The sequence below is a fragment of the Orycteropus afer genome, unplaced genomic scaffold (assembly GCF_000298275.1).
Source record: "Orycteropus afer afer isolate SDZICR_OR568_19922 unplaced genomic scaffold, OryAfe1.0 scaffold00007, whole genome shotgun sequence".
Taxonomy (NCBI): Eukaryota; Metazoa; Chordata; class Mammalia; order Tubulidentata; family Orycteropodidae; genus Orycteropus; species Orycteropus afer.
This window is the reverse complement of record NW_006921594.1, coordinates 18,482,163-18,502,694: the sequence shown is the minus strand read 5'-3', so window position 1 is coordinate 18,502,694 and position 20,532 is coordinate 18,482,163. Positions and strand designations below refer to the sequence as shown.

General features: G+C 37.8%; 1 protein-coding gene across 1 annotated transcript in view; it reads left to right on the top strand.

Annotated features, from left to right (window-relative positions):
* Positions 1-20,532, top strand: part of LOC103200239 (gamma-secretase activating protein) — a 111,609-nt gene that overhangs the window by 42,066 nt on the left and 49,011 nt on the right. Inside the window, exons 11-16 of the mRNA XM_007944677.2 lie at positions 305-348; positions 1,277-1,362; positions 12,961-13,038; positions 15,072-15,149; positions 19,535-19,627; positions 19,754-19,971. Of these exons, the coding sequence (XP_007942868.1) occupies positions 305-348; positions 1,277-1,362; positions 12,961-13,038; positions 15,072-15,149; positions 19,535-19,627; positions 19,754-19,971 (597 nt within the window). The remainder of the gene's footprint in view (positions 1-304; positions 349-1,276; positions 1,363-12,960; positions 13,039-15,071; positions 15,150-19,534; positions 19,628-19,753; positions 19,972-20,532) is intronic.

Below are 20,532 nucleotides of genomic sequence, written 5' to 3'. Positions count from 1 at the left end.
CATGGTCATCTTTGTCTTGTAAAAGACTTCCACTTTCAGTCTATTTTACAATGTGTTTATGATATTCAAAATTTGCCAACTATTAGCCTTTTAAGAAATAAATATCCCTGAAGTTTGTGAATGTGTGTAAGCTCTGAAATATCCTCAGTGGACACTTTCTGTTGCTGAGGATGATGATGGTTCAATGGGCCCTTCATCATTAGACAAGCACAGCATTGTCGGGCTTGCTCTGGTTTTCAGGACTATTATCACTTAATTAACGTCATTTTTGTTTGTTTGTTTGTTTTCTCCTGATTTTTAACAGTTTGAAGCACCCTTGGACATATCATTAAATGACTCAGGATTTAAGTAAGTGACTCAGAGTGGGATTAATTTTTATATACACTCATGGGCAAAAGGATTAGATTTATACCTAATCCATAGTGTACAGATAAAATGATGGTTTGAAATTCTCTTTGTGTGTGCATCTTCTTTTACATTCCTGTTCTCAGTAGGGAATATAAACCACTTTATTGAGTATGAACATAGGCTTTTATGTGCAAAGCCAATTGTGTTTTTTCTGAGCCATTATTTCTGTATAGCATCTCCATTTATTTCGATCTATGGAGCTGCTCTTCTCCCTATGATTAAATTAAAGGATTGATGAGTCAGAGAGCTACATATAGAGCCAAACATCAAAATCTTTTCATTGATGGCATCCAAGAGGGTATCACAGGTCAACCCACTGTAGCTCAGCTGAGTCTATTGCCTACTTTTTTCTGTTTTCCTTTTCACACAGAAAGTGAGGTCTCTCTTCCCTCCCAAAGATTACTTTACATATAGTAAAAACACAAGGCACTTTTGAAGAAATAAACAGAAGGTCATGAGAACACAGGAAAAATGGAAGTCTTCGTGAATTAGAGTAATGGTAATCTTAAATTATTACGTATTTCACTAGCTTCATTTCATCATATATGAGCATTCAATTGTGCTTCTTTTGAAACATAGTGTATGTTCATCTAAATCAGAAAAAGTTTATAAAAATATAATTTGAAAATAACATTGTTTTCTTTCTTTTGCCAGCACCATGTCATTTACACACCATGTATTTTTTTTTAAATAACTGTTCTTGACTGTTTCACAGAATTTCTTAACAAAAAAAAGCAGCTTTTATCTTCTTAAAATTTTCAGGGTTATGTCTCTGCTTTTGTGTCTATATTGTAGTGGGTACTCACATCCTTTATTAGGGAATATATTTTTATGTACACTCAACACTTTTTTATCTGTATGTTCCTAGGCTGGTCAACTTTGGATTTGATTATCTTCAAGACCAAGAGGAATTATCCAAACACCTGACTCTGTGTGTTTTTACCAACAATACAGGTAGAACCAGCTGTTATCTGTTTAATAGGAGATACTAATATCTTCAAGAATGTTGTGGTCACTCAGTGCATTCCCGTTTCTCCATCCCTTCAAGACATTCTATCCCATTCTATCTTCGTCCTGCAAAATTTCCCCATCTCTTCCCTTGCTTGTCCACAGTTCATCCCTAGTGTCATACAGATGATTTTTTAAAGGAGCTCAGTACTCACAGGTGATATTCTTTATTTTGTGAGCCAATCTATTATTTAGCTAAAAGATGACTTCAGGGATTTGTTTAGGTTTAAACAGTGTCTCAGGGTAATAGTCTCTGGGAGTCCTCCAGTCTCATCTAATTAAATAAGTCTGGATTATTTTTTTTAAATTTGAGGTTCTGGACTACATTTTTCTCCTGTTCTAACAGGATCTATCTATTGTGGTGCTGATCAGAATGGTCAGTAGTTGTATCTGGGCACTATCTAATTCTTCTGCTCTCAGGGTAGAGGAGGCTATGGTGCATGTAGATTATTAGTCTTGTAGACTAGTTTCTTCTTTGAGTCTTTGATTTCCTTCTTTCTATTTTGTTCTGGATGAGTAGAGCAAAAACTGTATCTTAGATAGTCACTCACAAGCTTTTAAAATCCTAGACAATACTTACCATGTTAGGATATAGAACATAAGCTTTTATGAACTACATTATGCCAATTTACCAAGTTATCTCACTAGACTATGATCCTAAGCCTTCAAACCCAGAAAACCAATACTGTGAGGCATTTGGTTATGTCTAAGAATTATCTGTAACTATGTCCTGTGTAGGAGCTCTGGTGGCATAGTGCCTAAGGCATTTGACTGCTAACCAGAAGGCTGGTGGTTCAAACCCACTAGCCATTCCTTGGAAGGAAGATTGGGCAATCTACTCTGTAGTGATGCCACCTCGGAAACTCAAGGAAGGGTCACTATGAATTGGATCTGACTTGATGGCAGTGAGTTTGGTTTGGTTTTATGCCCCCTATGTGTTTTATTGTATCTATGAGTATATATGTATACACATGTACATACATGCACATGCAGACACATATGCATACATCCATATATAGACATATATATGTTATTGTTGTTATGTACTGTCAACCCTATGTACAACAGAACGAAACGCTGTCTGGCCCTCCACAATTCTCACAATTGTTGCTATGTTTGAGCCCATTGTTGCAGCCACTGTGTCAATCCATCCCATTGAAGATCTTCCTCTTTTTCGATGACCCTCTACTTTACTAAGCATGATGTCCTTCTCCAGGGACTGGTCCCTTCTGACAGTATGACCAAAGTAGGTGAGGCAAAATCTCACCAACCTCATTTCTAAGGAGCATTCTGGTTGTACTTCTTCCAAGACAGATTTGTTTGTTCTTCTGGCAGATCATGGTACATTCAATATTCTTCACCCAAACCATAATTCAAATGCATCTGTTCTTCTTCAGTCTTCCTTATTCATTGTCCACCTTTTGCATGTATATGAGGTGATTGAAAATACCATGGCTTAGGTTAGGTGCACCTTGTCCTCAAAGTGACATCTTTGCTTTTTAACACTTGAAAGAGGTCTTTGCAGCAGATTTGCCCAATGTAGTATGCCATTTGATTTCTTGACTGCTGTTTCCCTGAGTGTTGTGCAATCCATACTGAATTGTAGTCTTTGATCTTCATCAGTAAGTGCTTCAAATCCTCTATATTTTTTGGCAAGCAAGGTTATGTTATCTCCATGTTGCAGGTTTGTTAAAAAGTCTTCCTCCAATTTTGATGCCACATCTTCTTCATATAGCCTGGCTTCTGGGATATTTGTTCAGCATGCGGATTGAATAAGTATAGTGAAAGTATGCAACATTGATACACACCTTTCCTGATTTTAAACTATGCTGTATCCCCTTGTTTTGTTTGAATGACAACCTTATACTCTACTTACAAATTCTTTTGGGCAAAATTAATTGTTCTGGAATTCCTGTTTTTTGCGGTGTTATCCATGATTTCTAATGATCCATACAGTCAAATACTTTTGCATGTGCACAGTCAATAAAACATCTTTCTGGTATCTATGGATGTATATGCCTACGTACATACTCACACATATAATTTTTGGCTGTGTTTACTGTTATTCCAAAGTTATATCCAGAACCAAACTGAACTCACTGCTATTAAGTCGAATTCGACTCCTAGAGACCCCCTTTGGGTTTCCAAGGGAGTAAATCCTTATGGAAGTAGATTGTCCAGTCTTCCTTCCACGGAGTGGGTGGTGGGTTTGAACTGCCAGCCTTCTGGTTAGCAGTCAAATTCATTAGGCACTATGCCACCAGAGCGCCTTCCAAAATTATATATGCCATAGTAATTACCAGTAGTTCTTTTTTTCATGTGTACTTTTTAGTGGTATTGTTTACTTTCATTAAGCTGTGTACACTTCATCCTTGCTTGGTGTTACCTTTCTCATCTCCCAAAACAACAAGTGTCTGTAATCTATAGAGCAAAACTCTCCCCCCGCAAAATCCTTACAAACCACTAATGAACAGTTTCTGTATATTTACTTGTTCATGTCTTTCATAAGTGAGAACACATAATTTTTTTTTTGTGATTGACTTATTTTGCTCAACATAATATCCTCGAGGTTCATCCACATTGTAAGATATTTCAGGAACTCATTTTTATTTGTTGCTGGATTTCATTTGTTGCTGGTAAATAGAACATGAGAGATAAAGTCCATTGGTTCTAGCTGCATGGAAGTTACTGTCAGCCAAGTGTGTTGGATGATTAAGATGAATTTTTGATTGTGCTGGGTTAAGTAGAATATGGGAGCTCAAGAAGTTGTAGCATCATGTGTAGACATGAACCAGCAGCTACAAGTGGATGTGGGATTTAGGAATTACTATTATTTAAAGATTATGGAAACTCTAGTATACCTGAATGCTTACAAGATATATCTAAGGGAGAGGGAAAGGTAACAATATACAGCAGAGAGGATTAATGGGGAGACTGAGTTTGCTTAGAATTGGGGATGGAATGGGATCCAGGGCTTATGTGGAGGGACTGAGGTGGGTTCTTTTCTGGTATTTCACTTTCAGGCTTTACTTCTTTGAGGCTTTTATTTTTTTTCATTTTATTTTCACAAGAATTTCCTATGAACACGAACAGCTATAACTTATAAAGCTACCTATGACATATCTTTTTTGGTAAAATACTGTTTGGTTTATCTGACATGAAATGTGAATGAGTCTTTTTTCCTTTCTCAGCAATAGAGAGTAGCAAATGAGCTCTCTTCTTCACAATAAGCTTGCAATAGAAAAACAAACAAACAGACAAAACTCCCAGCCTATTTCAAATGAAGTGCTTCCAGATTCAAGAAGGGAAAAGTTAAAGAAACAACCTTTTGGTTTTGTCTAGTAAGTTCATGTTTCCTGAAGCACTTTTCAAAACAAATTTTTTACCTTTGTAGTTTTTTGAAAAATGAAAACTACTTGAATGAAGTAGGGTTGGAGAAGGAAGGAACCAGAGTCTATGACTCACTGAATAATAGCCTAATATGGAGAGCATAAAACATGTTACAAAGTTCATGAAAGAGGTGTTGATAGTCTCAGAACCTAATACAGATTTGACTTATTTCAGCTATTTGCATTTGTGATGATGATGCTGTGTTCGTGTCATTTAATTGTCATATCCACCACTCTGTCAGTTTGTTGTCCTATGATAGCTTGTGTGTCGCTGTGCCACTGATATTTCACATACTAGCAGAGTCACCCGTGGTGGACTGGTTTCAATGACATTTCCAGACTAAGGTATACTAGGAAGAAGGACCTAATGAGCTACTTCTAAAAAAAATCAGCCAGTGAGAACCTTATGAATAGCAGCAGAATACTGTCTGATATAGTGAAGATGAGCCCCCCAGGTTGTAAGGCACACAGAATATGATTGGGAAAGAACTGCCTCTTCAAAATAAGTCGATTTTAATGATGTGGATGGAGTAAAGCTTTTGGGACCATCATTTGCTGCCGTTGTTGTTGTTGTTAGGTGCCATCGAGTTGGCTCCAACTCATAGTGACCTTGTGTAGAACAGAATGAAACACTGCCCGGTCCTATGCCAGCCTCATAATCCTTGCTACAACTGAGCCCATCATTGCAGCCACTGTGTCAATCCATCTTGTTGAGGGCCTTCTCCTTTTTCATTGACACTCCACTTTACCAAGCATGATCTCCTTCTCCAACGAATGGTCTTTTCTGACAACGTGACCAAAGTAGGTGAGATGAAGTCTGGCCATTCTCACTTCCAAGGAGTATTCTGGCTGCACTTCTTCCAGGACAGAGTTGTTAGTTCTTTTAGCAGTCTATGGTACTTTCAGTATTCTTTGCCAATACCAAAACTCAAAAGCATCAACTCTTCTTTTGTCTTCTTTATTTATTGTCCAGGTCTCACATGTGTTTGAGGTGATTCAGAATACCATGGCTTGGGTTAGGTGCACCTTAGTCTTCAAGGAGACATCTTTGCTCTTCATCACTTGAACGAGGTCTTTTGCAGCAGATTTTCCCAATGCAATATGTCGTTTGATGTCTTGACTGCTACTTTCATTGGTATTGATTGTAGAACCAAGTAATATGAAGTCCTTGAGAAATTCTGTCTTTCCTCCATTTATCATGATGCTGCTTATTGGCCCAGTTGTCAGGATTTTTGTATTTTTTGTATTGAGGTGTAATCCATACTGCAGACTGTAGTCTTCAATCTTTATCAGTAAATACTTCAAGTCATCCTCACTTTCAGCAAGCAAAGTTGTGTCGTCTGCATAACCCAGGTTGCTAATGAGCCTTTCTCCAATCCTGATGCCATGTTTTTCTTCATATAGTCCAGCTTCTCAGATTATTTGCTCAGCATACAGATTGAATAAGTATGGTGAAACACACTCCCTTCTTTATTTTAAACCATGCAGTGTCCCCTTGTTCTGTTTGAATGACAGCCTCCTGGTCTATGTACAGGTTCCTTATGAGTACAATTAAGTGTTCTGGAATTCCCATTCTCTTAATGTTATCCATAACTTGTTATGATCCACACAATAGAATGCTTTTGCATAGTCAATAAAATACAAGTAAACATCTTTCTTGTATTCTTTTCTTTGAGCCAATATCTATCTGACATCAGCTATGCTATCCCTCATTCTGTGTCCTCTTCTGAATCCAGCTTGTATTTCTGGAATCTCTGTCAATATACTGCTGCAACCATTTTTTAATTATCTTCAGTAAGATTTTACTTGCATGTGATATTAATGATATTGTTCAATAATTTCCACTTTCAGTGGGATCACCTTTCTTTGGAGTGGGTACAAATATGGATCACTTCCAGTCAGTTGGCCTGGTACCTGTCTTCTAAATCTCTTGGCATTGCCGAGTGAGTGCCTCCAGTGTGGCATCTGTTTGCTGAAACATAGTGGGTATTCCATCAATTCCTGGAGCCTTGTTTTTCACCAGTTCCTTCAGTGCAGCTTCGACTTCTTCCTTCAGTGCCATTGGTTCTTGATCATATGCCACCTCCTGAAATGGATGAAGACTGACCAGTTCTTTTTGGTACACTGACTCTGTGTATTCCTTCCATTTTCTTTTGATGTTTCTTGCATCATTGAATATGTTGCCCATAGAATCTTCCAATATTACAACTCGAGCTTGAATTTTTTTCTTCAGTTCTTTTAGCTGGAGAAACGCCTAGTGTATTCTTCCCTTTTGGTCTTCTAACTCCAGGTCTTTGCACATTTTGTTATAATAATTGACATTGTCTTCTCGAGCTGCTCTTTGAAATCTTCTGTTCAGCTGTTTTATCTTGTCATTTCTTCCATTTGCTTTAGCTACTCTCTGTTATGGGCAAGTTTCAGAGTCTCTTCTGACATCCATTTTGGTCTTTTTTCCCTTTCCTGTCTTTGTAATGATCTTTTGCTGTCTTCAAGGATGATATTCTTGATGTCATCCCACAATTCCTCCTACTTTCAGTCATTGGTGATCAATGCATCACATGTATTCTTTAGATCGTCTCTAAATTCAGGAGGGATATATTGAAGATCATATTTTGGCTCTCAGGGACTTGTTTTAATTGTCTTCAACTTCAAGTTGAACTTGCATATGAGCAGTTGATGATCTGTTCCACAGTCAGCTCCTTGCCTGGTTTTGGCTGAAGATATTGAGCTTCTCCATCACCTCTTGCCACAGATGTAGTCAATCTGATTCTTGTGTACTCCATCTGGTGAAGTCCACTTGTATAGCTGCTGTTTGTATTGTTGAAAAAAGATATCTGCAATGAATAAGTTGTTGGTCTTGCAAAATTCTATCATGCGATCTTCAGCAACGTTACTATCACTAGGCCATATTTTCCAACTACAGGTGATTCTTCTTTGTTTCCAACTTTTGCATTCCAATCACCAGTGATACTCAACACATCTTGATTGCATGTTTGGTCAATTTCAGACTGCAGAAGTTGGTAGACATCTTCAACTTCCTCATCTTTGGCTTTGGTGGTTGGTGCATAAATTTGAATAATAGTATTAACTGGTCTTCCTTGTAGGCATATGGATATTATTCTATCACTGACAGCACTGTACTTCAGGATAGATCCTGAAACATTGTTTGTGATGATGAATGCCACACCATTCCCCTTCAATTTGTCATTCCCAGTATAGTAGATCATATGGTTGTCTGATTCAGAACAGCCAAAACTAGTCCATTTCAGCTCAGTAATGCCTAGGATATCAGTCTTTATGCGTTCCATTTCATTTTTGACAGCTTCCAATTTTCCTCAATTCATACTTCGTACATTCCATGTTCTGATTATTAGTGGATGTTTGCAGCTGTTTCTTCTCATTTTGAGTCATGCCACACCAGCAAATGGAGGTCCCAAAAGCTTTACTCCATCCCTGTCATTAAGGTTAGCTCTACTCTGAGGAGGAGCTCTTCCCAGTCATATCTTGAGTGCCCTTCAACCTGAGAGGCTCATCTTCCAGCACTATATTGGACAATGTTTTAAGGCTATTCATAAAGTTTTCCAGCAATATATCAGACAGTGTCTCACTGCTATTCATTATGTTTCCACTGGCCAATTCTTTGAGAAGTGGATGGCTTCTTCCTTCTTCTGTCTTATTCTGGAAACTCCGCTGGAACCTGCCCACTATGAGTAACCCTGCTGGCGTTTGAAACACCGGTGCCAAATCTGCTGCAGGAGACCTCTTTAAAGTGCTAAAAAGTAAAGATGTCACGTTCAGGATTAATGTGTGCCTGACCCAAGCCAGGGTATTTTCAATCACCACACATGCATGTGAAAGCTGACTAATAATAAGGAAAATTGAAAAAGAATCGATATATTTGAATTATGGTGTTGCCAAAGAATATTAAATACACCACAGACTTCCAGAAGAATGAATAAATCTGTCTTGGAGAAGTACAGCCAGATGCTCTTTAGAAGCGAGGATGATGAGACTTTGTCTCACATACTTTGGACATGTTATCAGGAAAAAAATAGTCTCTGGAGAAGGACACTATGCTTGGTAAAATAGAGGGTCAGTGAAAAAGAGGAAGTCCCTCAATGAGATTGAGTGACACAGGCTGCAGTGATGGGCTCAAACATAGCAGTGATTGTGAAGATGCTTCAGGACTGGACAGTGGTTCCTTCTATGGTACATAGGGTCGTTTGATTTGGAACCAATGTAATGGCACCTAACCACAGCAATATGCAGTTCTCACATTTAGCCATTGGGAGCTGCCTTATCCTTTTAGCATTATTTCTGACATTCTTGGAAGCATCTTTATCCTGAATTTTTCCTGCCCTTAGAAATGAAATCAGTTCCCTACTAGGAATTAGAGGTTAAACTGTGGGCAGTGGGTGTGCTCATGTGAGTTGAATATGTGCAAAAGTGCTGTTGCTGGTGTCAAGACACTTACGTATTATTTAAGATTCTAAATTCACACAGATAATTTCTATGTCCTAAGTCTATGGCTGTCTTTTGGACACCAAGTACTGGGAGGGATGATTGGTGAAAAATCTAAATTCTCTTTTCTATTCCTACAGTTGCAAGGATTGCTGTTCACAAGGTCCCAGAATTAGGCCAGTGTTTTTGCATTTTATAGGGCCTATCAAAAATTGTTCCAATGATATAATTTCCCCTGGAAAACTTTGTCCATAATAGCCTTCATTGTCTAAATGGTTTCCTGAAGCCTAGCCAACTTTGAGATGTTATCCTCGTCATTGATGAATATTTATTAAACATCTCTGGATACACCATTAAGAGATGTTTTGCTCCTTCAAACTGAGACTTCTCCCTACTTGTAAACAGCAACAAAATTATCCTGGAATGAAAATAGTAACCTTTATAGCCATATATTTATTTGCCAGAGAGTTATATACATTCTTTCATTTAATTTTCACGTAAAGACCATATGAGGTAGGTTCTGTTATTTTTCATATTTTCAGATGAGGAAACTAAGGCTTAGAGAGTTTAATTAACTTGTCTGAGGTAATACACTTGCTAGTTGCTGTCAAGTCAGTTCTGACTCATGACAAACTTACGTACAGCAGAACCAAACGTATTTGGATCCTGTGCCATCTTTGGGAGCTCTGGTGGCGTAGTGCTTAAGGCAATTGGCTGCTAACCAGAGGCTGGCAGTTCAAACCCACCAGCTGCTCCTTGGAAGGAAGGTTGGGCAATCTACTTCCGTAGTGATACCACTTTGGAAACCCAAGGGAGGTTTGCTATGAGTCAGACCCCACTTGACAGGAGTGACTTTGGTTTTGTGTGTGTGCCATCTTCACAATTGTTGGTCTGTTTGAGTTTGTTGCTGCTTGTGGCTGTTGTGTCAGTCCATCTCATTGAGCGTTTCCCTTGTTTTTACTGACCCTCTGCCAAACATTATTAGTGAACGGTCTTTCTTGATGATACATCTAAAGTAAGTGAACCCAAGTCTCACCGTCTTCTCTTCTAAGGAGCAATCTGGCTGTGTTTCTCCTGTGACTGATTTGTTTGTTCTTCTGTCCACAGTATTCAGTATTTAGTATTCAGTATTCATCACCAACACCAAAATTCGAATGCAGTTATACTTAGTAAGTCAAAAAGCCAAGATTCAAATCTGTATCTGATTCTAGAAAGTGGTTCTTAACTTGGGCTGCACATTAAAATCTCTTAGAAGCTTTAAAAAAATGCCAATGCCTGATTCTTACCTTCAAAGATTCTGATTTAATTGATCTGGGGTGGGGCCTAGTGTCTGTGATTCCAGGTAAATTTAATGTACTATCATGATTCAGTGCGTGAGAGCTATGCTGTCCAGTACAGTAGCCACTACCATATATGGCTATTTGAATTTTAGTTGAAGTTAAGTAAAATAAAAAACTAGTTCCTCAGTCACAGTAGCCACATTTCAAGTGCTCCATACCCACATGTGGCTAGTGGCTACCATACTGGATGGTTGGCTCCTGTGTCCCTGTCCCCCTATGATTTTGCAGGGGTGGGCAGGCTTGTTTGCCCCAGGTCTGTTTGAGATGGGTTGTCTTTTTTCTTTTGTATTGTTATTTTTATTATTTTAAATTTAAGCCTGATAACTCACACAGTCATTATCCACCCCTCCCCTCATTCTTCAGCAGCCCAATTAATAGCAAATCAGTACATCCATCGGTGTTTTTATTGTTATTTTAGCACTTCCTTAGTTTCTGGCACTACAAGATGCCCTAAGCTTATGTTGTATATTTTCTGCCTCCATCCAATAACCTGCCATTTCTCCAAGGAACCCTGGAAAACAGGATTAGAAACCAAGATCTGGATGATAAGTGGCTCATTGTTATTGGAGTGTCATTAATTTTAGGGCTTGTCAGCTGACACAGGAAAGAAAATATCTATGTATATATTCACTTATCTGTAAATATTTCTATATGTTATCATTGTAACTATATAAAGCTACACAAGCATTCTTACTGATGTCTCTAACTCTAGTCTATTACTAGGTAGATCATTGTAGCTTCTTCTCCTTGCTTATCAATTATTAATTTTTTATTATTAGCATTATTGATTTGTATGTTTTATAAATTCATTTCCTGGAGTTAGATCATTCTTACAATCTTGGGGAAAATCATACTCAGATGTAGGAATCAGAATTCATATTACATAAAAGAACTGGATTAACTACTAGGTTTTAGCTGCAATATTTATTGAAAAGTAGTCCAAGTGATATATGGGGACTTTTGTAACACTTATAAGGATTATTTTTATATTTGATTTAGTAATGGTATTACTTTTATTCTCAGTGCCTCTCCTGCAAATTTTTAAAAAGTTATTATCATTATGTGCTCAGTAACCACAACAGTAATTTTAAAGCTAATAGGATTATTTCCATCTGATAAAATAATTCTTTTTTTGTTTTTATATTTTCAAGATTTTATAAGAAAACGTACTTTTAACAATACATTGCAGATTTAAATGTCATTTAAAACTCAAAAATGATCGATATTATACCAACCAACCAACCAACCCATTGCCATCAAGTCAGATCCAACTCATAGCAACCCCTCCTTGGGTTTCCCAGGTGGTATCACTATGGAAGTAGATTGCACAAACTTCCTTCCGAAGCGTGGCTGGTAGGTTTGAACTGCCAGCATTCTGGTTAGCAGTCAAGTGCTCTAGGCACTATGCCATCAGAGTTCCCGATAAACATTGTAACAACTTGTTTATAAATATCCTTAAATAGCCTTCTTATGGAAAAATGGCATATTTTTTTTTAAAACTATAATTCTTTGATAAAATAACTAATGGAGTATAATAGAGGAAACATTGGGACTGCTGAATTACAGCAATAATTGAATTCATACAGCTAGTTAATATTAACTCTGGGATTACACATTGAAACCTTGCCAAGTTCTTTTCTACCTTGGAATTTTCTATTTCAGTTAATCACATAAACGTTAGCATTAGAATATAAATTCAAGCATCATTTGTGGCAACAACTTCTAGTTCCGAGAGATAGTTTGTAGTTTTATACACTGAAAGAGGTAGGAAGGCCGAGGGTGTTTTGGAGTGACGAGCTAAGTGAAGATGGCCAGGACTCATTTGAAAAGGCCCTCCTATGCTGCGGGTTGGCTTTTGGCCAAGGTCCTCAGTGACCCGAATACAGGTGAGATGGGCTTGCATATGATGTTTGCTCTTCTTGCCACATAAGGTAGATCACTGTTTGCTTTTCCATGTAGAACAATAGCAAGACTGGAAACTTTCTGTGAACACATTTTAATAAACTGGTTGGTAATGACCAGAAGACGGGCCAGATAATAGGGCACTTGGTGCATCTATGTTAGGAGAATCTCATGAAGCTTTAGGCAGTTCTCTAGACTTCCAGGATCTCATATCATTTTCCCATCTTTTCATAGCCTACCATAGTCCATTGCTTGTAGTGTGTGTTGAATAATTGTTGAATTAAAATTTCTCAGCAACTTGATAATAGATTATGTCTAAAATTTGGGAAGAATCTGTGAAGAAGAGGGAGGACCTCTAAAGAAACAGAAGTAAGGTTAAGTGCCTTACGAAACTCTGTTTTTCTACTGCATAGATTATTTTAAAGTGTTCTTTTAAACCTTCTGACTTCTAGGAAGCTTGTGTGTATGTTACAGCCCGAAGTTTGACTCTTCAGAACAGATCACATACTCAGTATTTTACTTTCATAAAGGTACTTTTCATTTGTTCTTATTTCTTGCTTAGTTTTATATAATCACTTTTTAAAGTCAGTAGCATATTAGAAGATAGATTTTAAAGTCTTATTTCTTTGCAATAAATTTTATCAGTCCATTCCATGCCTCCCATCGCTGTAAGTACAGATATTTTGATAATACATGTTTCTTAGAGAAATTAGTATTGTTGAATATTAAGTGAGCTAAAGTATTTTATCTACTATATTTTTTAATCCTGGCCTACTTTGTTTTCTAAGCCTGTGGACCCATCCTAATGGATATATTTGCATAATCTGTTTGCTTTTTTATTATCACTAATGGTAAACTCTCTATCGATTTAATTCACAAAGTTACATGGGGTTTTAGTTAAAAGCCTCCATAATCTCAGCATACAATTACTCCATTTCACACATTTGTGGCCCAAGAAATTAATATGTTGACAATCAGGCTGGGAGCAAGAATAAATGCCCCATCCTTCCCAGTTCTTTGATCAGTCACAGCTCAACTCTTAGCATTTTTAGTTTGAACCAGTTCCAAAGAGTATTTATTTTGTCTGTTTAGTTCCTTAAAATTAGTATTTGAATGATACATACTATGGATGGAGTTAAAATTTTTAAAAGAAAGATTTTGGTCAACACATCTACTATTTTGCACTTTAACGACATACATCTGACAGAAATGAATACCAAGGTGTGAGACAAGAGTAACACTGGCTGTGATGGTTAAGGTTATGTGTCAGCTTGGGTAGACCATGATTCTCAGTGGTTTTGCAGTTATATAATAATGTAATCAGGGCTTTCAACTGGTTTATTCAGGTTTGACCCCCTGATGAGAATTTGCATGCCTAAGGCACTTGACTGCTAACCAGAAGGCTGGTGGTTCAAATCCACCAGCCACTCCTCGGAAGGAAGGCTGGGCAATCCTACTTCTGTAGTGATACTGCCTCGGAAACCCAAGGAGGGGTCGCTATGAGTCAGGGCTGACTCGATGGCACATAACAACAACAACAACCCCAGATATACTGAATCACAATCTATATTTTAACAAGATCACCAGGTGAGTCTTCTGTATGAGGCTCTTGGTAAAATGTAGATTCTGATTTAATATATCTGTGGTGGAAAGGCAAATTCTCAGCAGCAGGTTGAACCAGCATGAACCAGTTCAAAGCCCTGAATGTAATTTATCAGCTGTGTAATGATGTAGTCATCCTCCATTTTGTGATCTGATGTGGTTATCCTCTATTTTCATATAATGCTGCTTTTCACATAACAATCTGGTCTTTGAAACTTAACCATGTCAATAAGTGAGGAGTGGCTGTATTTAAAAAATTGTATGTCAGCTTACACCAGAGTTTGTTATTCTATATGAGTATCTAATATTATCTTCAGGGATTAGAGATCTAGATTTAAAAAGTTTAAGTAATTTCTCAATAATAGAAAAACCAAAACTAATTTCAGCACTAGATAAAGATATATACATCCTTAATCAGTTTGAGGTTTTGTGAAAATTTTCACACATTTTTCTAATAATAAATCTAATGATTAAAACCAGTAAGTAAAACTCTTCTGAAGATTGAGAGTTGGCAAAGGGGAATGTGAAGCCCAGTAGGCTGAATTTAGTAGATAATCGAATACTTTAGTTACTTTCTAACTAAAAATGGGATTTGTGAGTGACTTGGAGACATCTCAGGTCTTAATGACAACAAATGTGGCAGTTAGCCCTGAGACATGAGGGCTGATGAACCACCTGGTCTTTTCTTTTGGATCCTTAAGTACCTTTATTTGGATCCTGCTGTCCCTGTATAATCCAGCTCTCAAGATTATAAATAAGTTCAAAATAACTACTGGTTGTGACTGTCCTCAATGTTGGCTTTTGGAGAATTTTTGGGAACCATGAAATCTGTAAGTTTGAAGATGCTTGCTTTATCAATTTCACAAAGTATTGAGAGTGTTACAGAGTCATTGCTTTGGGTGGAAGTACCACTGTTTGTTTCTTTATGTCCTTTCCCTTACATCTTGTACTCTTTCTGCAGGGTTCAGCAAAACCTTCACTGCTGCTCTTGGGAGTGCTGACTCACATGTGACAAAGGGAGTTACTTTTCTCAACCTTGGTAGGTAACAGAGGGTCTTGTCTCTTTGTTCTGCCTGTTCCTTACAATATATGCTTATTTCAAGCTTCTATATCTCATTTCTTCTTTGTGCACCCCATTTTCTCATGCCTCTTTGGGACTTGGATTGTGATGACAGTCTGTAACCTTTTTGAAGCTTGATGGGAGGTGGTTTGTCTGGAAAGAAGCCCTTATCACCATTAGACTTTTGGAGGGAACCATCTACCTTTTGTAGAGAACCATATTTATTCAAAGAAAAGCCACTCACTCAAGCTGATCCATACATACTTTCTTTAAGAAACTAAATTATATTACTTTTCTATTGCTACAAATTTAAGATTTGAAACAATGCAAACATACTATAGTTATGGAGGCAAACTTTCTTATGCTTTTGTAGTATGGATCAGCTTGAGTGAGTGGCTTTCTTTGAATAAATATGGTAAAGGGAACCTGAACATATTAAATGAGTCTGTAAAGAGGAAAACAAAGATGGGATTTATTGTACCTCTAACCTCTATACTGAAAGCTTTTTTACCATGCCAGTTGGTATGTTGTTGTTGTTGTTGTTATGTGCCGTCGAGTCGGCCCCAACTCATAGCGACCCCTCCTTGGGTTTCCGAGGCAGTATCACTATGGAAGTAGGATTGCCCAACCTTCCTTCCAAGGAGTGGCTGGTGGGTTTGAACCGCCAGCCTTCTGGTTAGCAGTCAAGTGCCTTAGCCACTATGCTACCAGAGCTCCCGCCAGTTGGTATAAGGGACAAAAACAGTTTGTCATGTGACTAAGTAACAGAACTATTACTTGCTGCATATGGAATATGGCACAACAGTTAAAGAAGGAAACTTCAAATTTAGAGTGCAAGATTCTTGGATAGCTTCCTCCATCATTGTTCCCAGTCCATCTACTATCATATCAAAGGTTTAGGAAGGTGTAATGTGAGGGAACTGGGCAAAGTGAGAACCAAAAATGACAGGAAAGTCTATACAAAGATTGTTATTTTGAACAATACTATTGATGAGGTAAGGGGCCCTGGTGGCACAGTGGTTCAGCTCTCAGCTGCTAACTGAAGGATTGTTGCTTTGAACCCATCCGTCACTCTCTAAGAGAAAGATGTGGCAGTCTGCTTCCACAAAGATTGTTGTTGTTGTTATGTGCCGTCAAGTCGGACCCGACTCATAGCGACCCCTTCTTGAGTTTCCGAGGCAGTATCATTACAGAAGTAGATTGCCCAACCTTCCTTCTGGGGAGTGGCTGGTGGGTTTGAACCTCTAGCCTTCTGGTTAGCAGTCAAGTGCCTTAGACATGATGCTACCAGAGCTCCATAAGGATTACAGTCTTGGAAATCCTATGGGGCAGTTATACTTTGTCTTATAGGGTCTCTATGAGTTGGAATCAACTGGAGAGTGATAGACAGAAGGATTGTGAGGTTAGGTATTTTATGCTAAGTGGGCCTGTATGTGGCAAATTTTAACTTGATCTCTGAACCTGTGGGAAATTGCCTTAGAAAGGCCTGGTTCTATTGCTTCCTGTGATAAGAGAGACAAATATAAAGTTTTGTGGGTCTGGGACCTGATTCTTATCAGCAGTGCTATATCAGCATCCCATCACAAGGGTGATGTAGGAAACTTTCCACTGAAAAACTGAAGCATTTTATGAGGGCAAAATTATCATTCCTTTTTATAATCTCATGGGAATGTATTCTTGAAAAGGGCTGACATGATTTAATCTGTGGTCTTTAGAGTATGGAGAGATTTGTAAAAATAGGCCAGCTTAAATAAGTTGCTTTCCTTCACAAGCACATTTTATTTTATAGGCAAAAATTGTACCCAAGATTAAAACTCTTTTGGAGATAATTTTTATGACAACAGTATTCCTTTTTTGAGTGATACGTTTCTTGGTATTAATTATGTATGATTTCCCTGATTGTAACCCGGTCGGGGGGAAAAATACTCAATGCCATCCAGTTGATCAACTTATAGTGACCCCATCTTGGGTTTCGAAGGTGGTATCTCTGCAGAAGTAGATTGCCCAATCTTCCTTCTGAGGAGTGGCTGGTGGGTGACTGAAAATATTAAAAATATAAAATATAAAAATTAAATATATTAAATACAAAAAATATAAATATGTTAAAAAATAGAGTTTTGGGAAGTTTTCCATGAACCCAAAACATCAATATATAAGAAAAAGATGTTTACAAATAAAAAGTTACCATTTGTTTAATGAATACTGTATGCTGGCTATTTTACTTAAAAGTTATCTTGATTCTTAAAACAAATCTGCTTGGTGACATCTTCATTTTACAGATAATGAAACTGAGGCTCAGAACGTGCAAGAACTGTGCATAAGCTTCTTTCTTGTCTCTTCACAGGGACACTGTATTAGTTCCCTATTGCCGCTGTAACAAATTGCTACTTAAAACAACATAAATATTTTCTCATGTGCTTCTGGAGGTAAGAAGTCTGAAATGAGTCTTAAGCGGCTAAAATCAAGAAGTGAGCTGGACTAGTTTCTTCTAGTAGGCTGTAGGGAAGAATTCTTTCCTTGCCTCCCTTAGAATCTAGAGGCTGAGGCTGGCATTCCTTAGCTTAGACTAGAGAGACCTCTGTAGTCTCTTCCATCATCACATGACCTTCTCCTTTTCTGTAATCAAATCTCCTTCTGACATTTGTGATTACAATGGTCTCACTTGGATAATCCAGGATAATCTCTCCATTTGAAGATCCTTAATTTAATTGAGTCTGCACAGTCTCTTTTACCATGTAAATTAACATATTTTCAGGTTCTGGGGATTAGGATGTAGACATTTTTTGGGGGGTCATTATTAAGCCTAAGGAGCCCTGGCGACACAGTGGTTAAAACAGTTGGTTGCTAACTAAAAGGTTAGCAGTTTGAACTCACCAAGTGGTTCAAACCCACTAGCCACTTCGAGGGAGAAAGGTGTGGCAATCTTTTCCATGAAGATGTACAGCCTTTGGAAACCCTACAGGGCAGTTTTACTCTGTCCTATAGTGTCACTATAGTGAGTCAAAGTTGACTTGATGGTGATGGGTCTGGTTGTATTATTATTATTATTTGGTTTATTATTAAGCCTGCCGCAGACACTATTGACATTTTTGGTGAAACAAAAATTCTTTGTGTGAGATAGCCTTACACAGTGAGGGATTTAACATCTCTGGAGCCCTCTCACCAAATGCCAGGAGATCCTTCTTACCCACCTCCCCACACACACCCAAACACCAGTGACTGTGATAACCCAAAATACGCTCAAATATTTCTAAATGGCCCTCTCTGAGAGACATAGTACCACTCTGGTCAGTGGTAGGACTAGGTATTAACCTAGGTCATTTGATTCTGAATCCCTTTCCACTAATACTGTGTTACTATTTGTGTTGTTTTTTTTCCCCTAAGTGTGGCATAATAATAAGATTATTGTAACCATTTGTGCTGAGTACTTTAACATCACTCAAGCCACATGACTGATGGGACATTGTAAATCAGTGGGTTAGGGTTTCACATCCTCTTTCTTTTCCTCTCCACAGAATACCTTCTATGCAAATGTTTAGCTTCTGTTTCTTTGTGTCTAGTTAAAGCTGGCTCACTTATAATCTAAATGTCTCATCTATATGAAATTCAGTACTACTACGTGAGTTCCTCTGTTTTTCTAAGATTCGAGAAAAATTATTGGCGAAGACTTACTTCTACCCTCCCATTCCTCAGGAACTTATTTTTGCATCTCGTCTTAATCTGGGTGTAAATGTTCTTGTGTGTACAAAAATATCTAATGCAGGGATGGTGAAGGTGTGAATTCTAGCCAGCAAGCCACACAAGCAAATAAATTAGCACTTCACAAAGTGTCAGGATGTGTGAGAAGAATTGTTTTGATGGCTATCAGTTTAAAGGTTATCTAAACAAAGTGATGATGATGATGGTGCCAATGATTGAGCAAACATTGGGAACTAAACTGGCAGAAACTATGAAAAAAATTCCCATTATAAGCTATTTCCAGCCTATCAAATTAAGGAACAATTCATGTTACTTGATATTTTTTATTCTTGTTTACTCTGAGATGCTTTAGATTCATATAAAAGCACAATTCAGTTAGAATAAAATTGTGGGTATAAGTTAAAATAATTATAATTAAATATCTTAAAAATATTAGCCACAGATAGAAAGAAATGAGATCTGAGTAGTAACAATTTAAACAAAAACAGAAGGTGTTAGTTGGTTTATAAAACCTACTGACAGCAGGCAGTTTGTTATTACATTAGTAAAAACTTTTGTGTTTTGAGAGGTTCAAAGAAAACAGAGATAATGTGATGTTCTGGGCTTTATCTGACCCTGGACAGCTCTTCCTACATGTAAATGATTGACATCTTTCTCTTTCACAGACTGTTATGTGGCTGTTTACTCACCAGGTCATTTCTTTCATCTACTTAACATTCAACATCCAGACTTCATCTGTCACAGTCTCTTTCTGATAGGTATGGCTGTAGTTTTTTTCCCTATGGGTATTTGGGCGTGTTTTGATTTTGATATTTATATATTGGATGGGATGGAGTTTTGTTGTTGTTACATTTACTGATTATTATTATTATTATTTTGGCCAGGAGAAAATGAAATGATTGATATACTACCTCATAGTCCTTTACAGTCACTGTCAGGGTCCCTGGTACTGGACTGGAGTTCTGGCAAGCTCTACAGAGTACACCTCCACCAGTCATGTTTGTTACAGTTCCTGTGGAACAGCCCCCTGGACTATGAGAAGATGGCCGCATTGCACGGTCTGCTCTCCTGTCGCGGACACTCACAGTTCCTGGAAGCTCAGGTGGGAATATAGTATGAGTTTAAAAACTGGCAAATAGACACCACCAAGAGGATTCATTTAGTGAGATCAAAAGAACAAAAAATCCAAACCCATTTCTGTCAAATCAATTCAGACTCATAGTGACAGAGTAGAAGTGCCCCATAGGGTTTCCAATGCTGTAATTTTTTCAGAAAGGAGCTCTGGTGGTGTAGTGGTTAAAGCATTTGGCTACTAACCAGAAGGTCGGTGGTTCAAACCCACTAGCTGCTCTGCGGAAGAAAGATGAAGCAGTCTGCTTCTGTAAAGATTTACAGCCTTGGAAACCCAACTTGATGGAGGTGAGTTTGGTTTGGTTTAATTTTTATGGAAGTAGAATGTGACAGCTTTCTCCTGCAGAGTGACTGGTGGGTTCGAAATAACCTAAAGGTTAACAGTGAGTGTTTATCATTGTGCTACCAAAGCTCCTTGAAAAGAAGTTATTTTTATGTGGTAACAATTGAGGTTTATAGTCTCTGTTCTGACTCAAACATGTTCTTTTCCTTTATTGTGGATCCCCACCAGACATCAAACTGTGAGGGCATG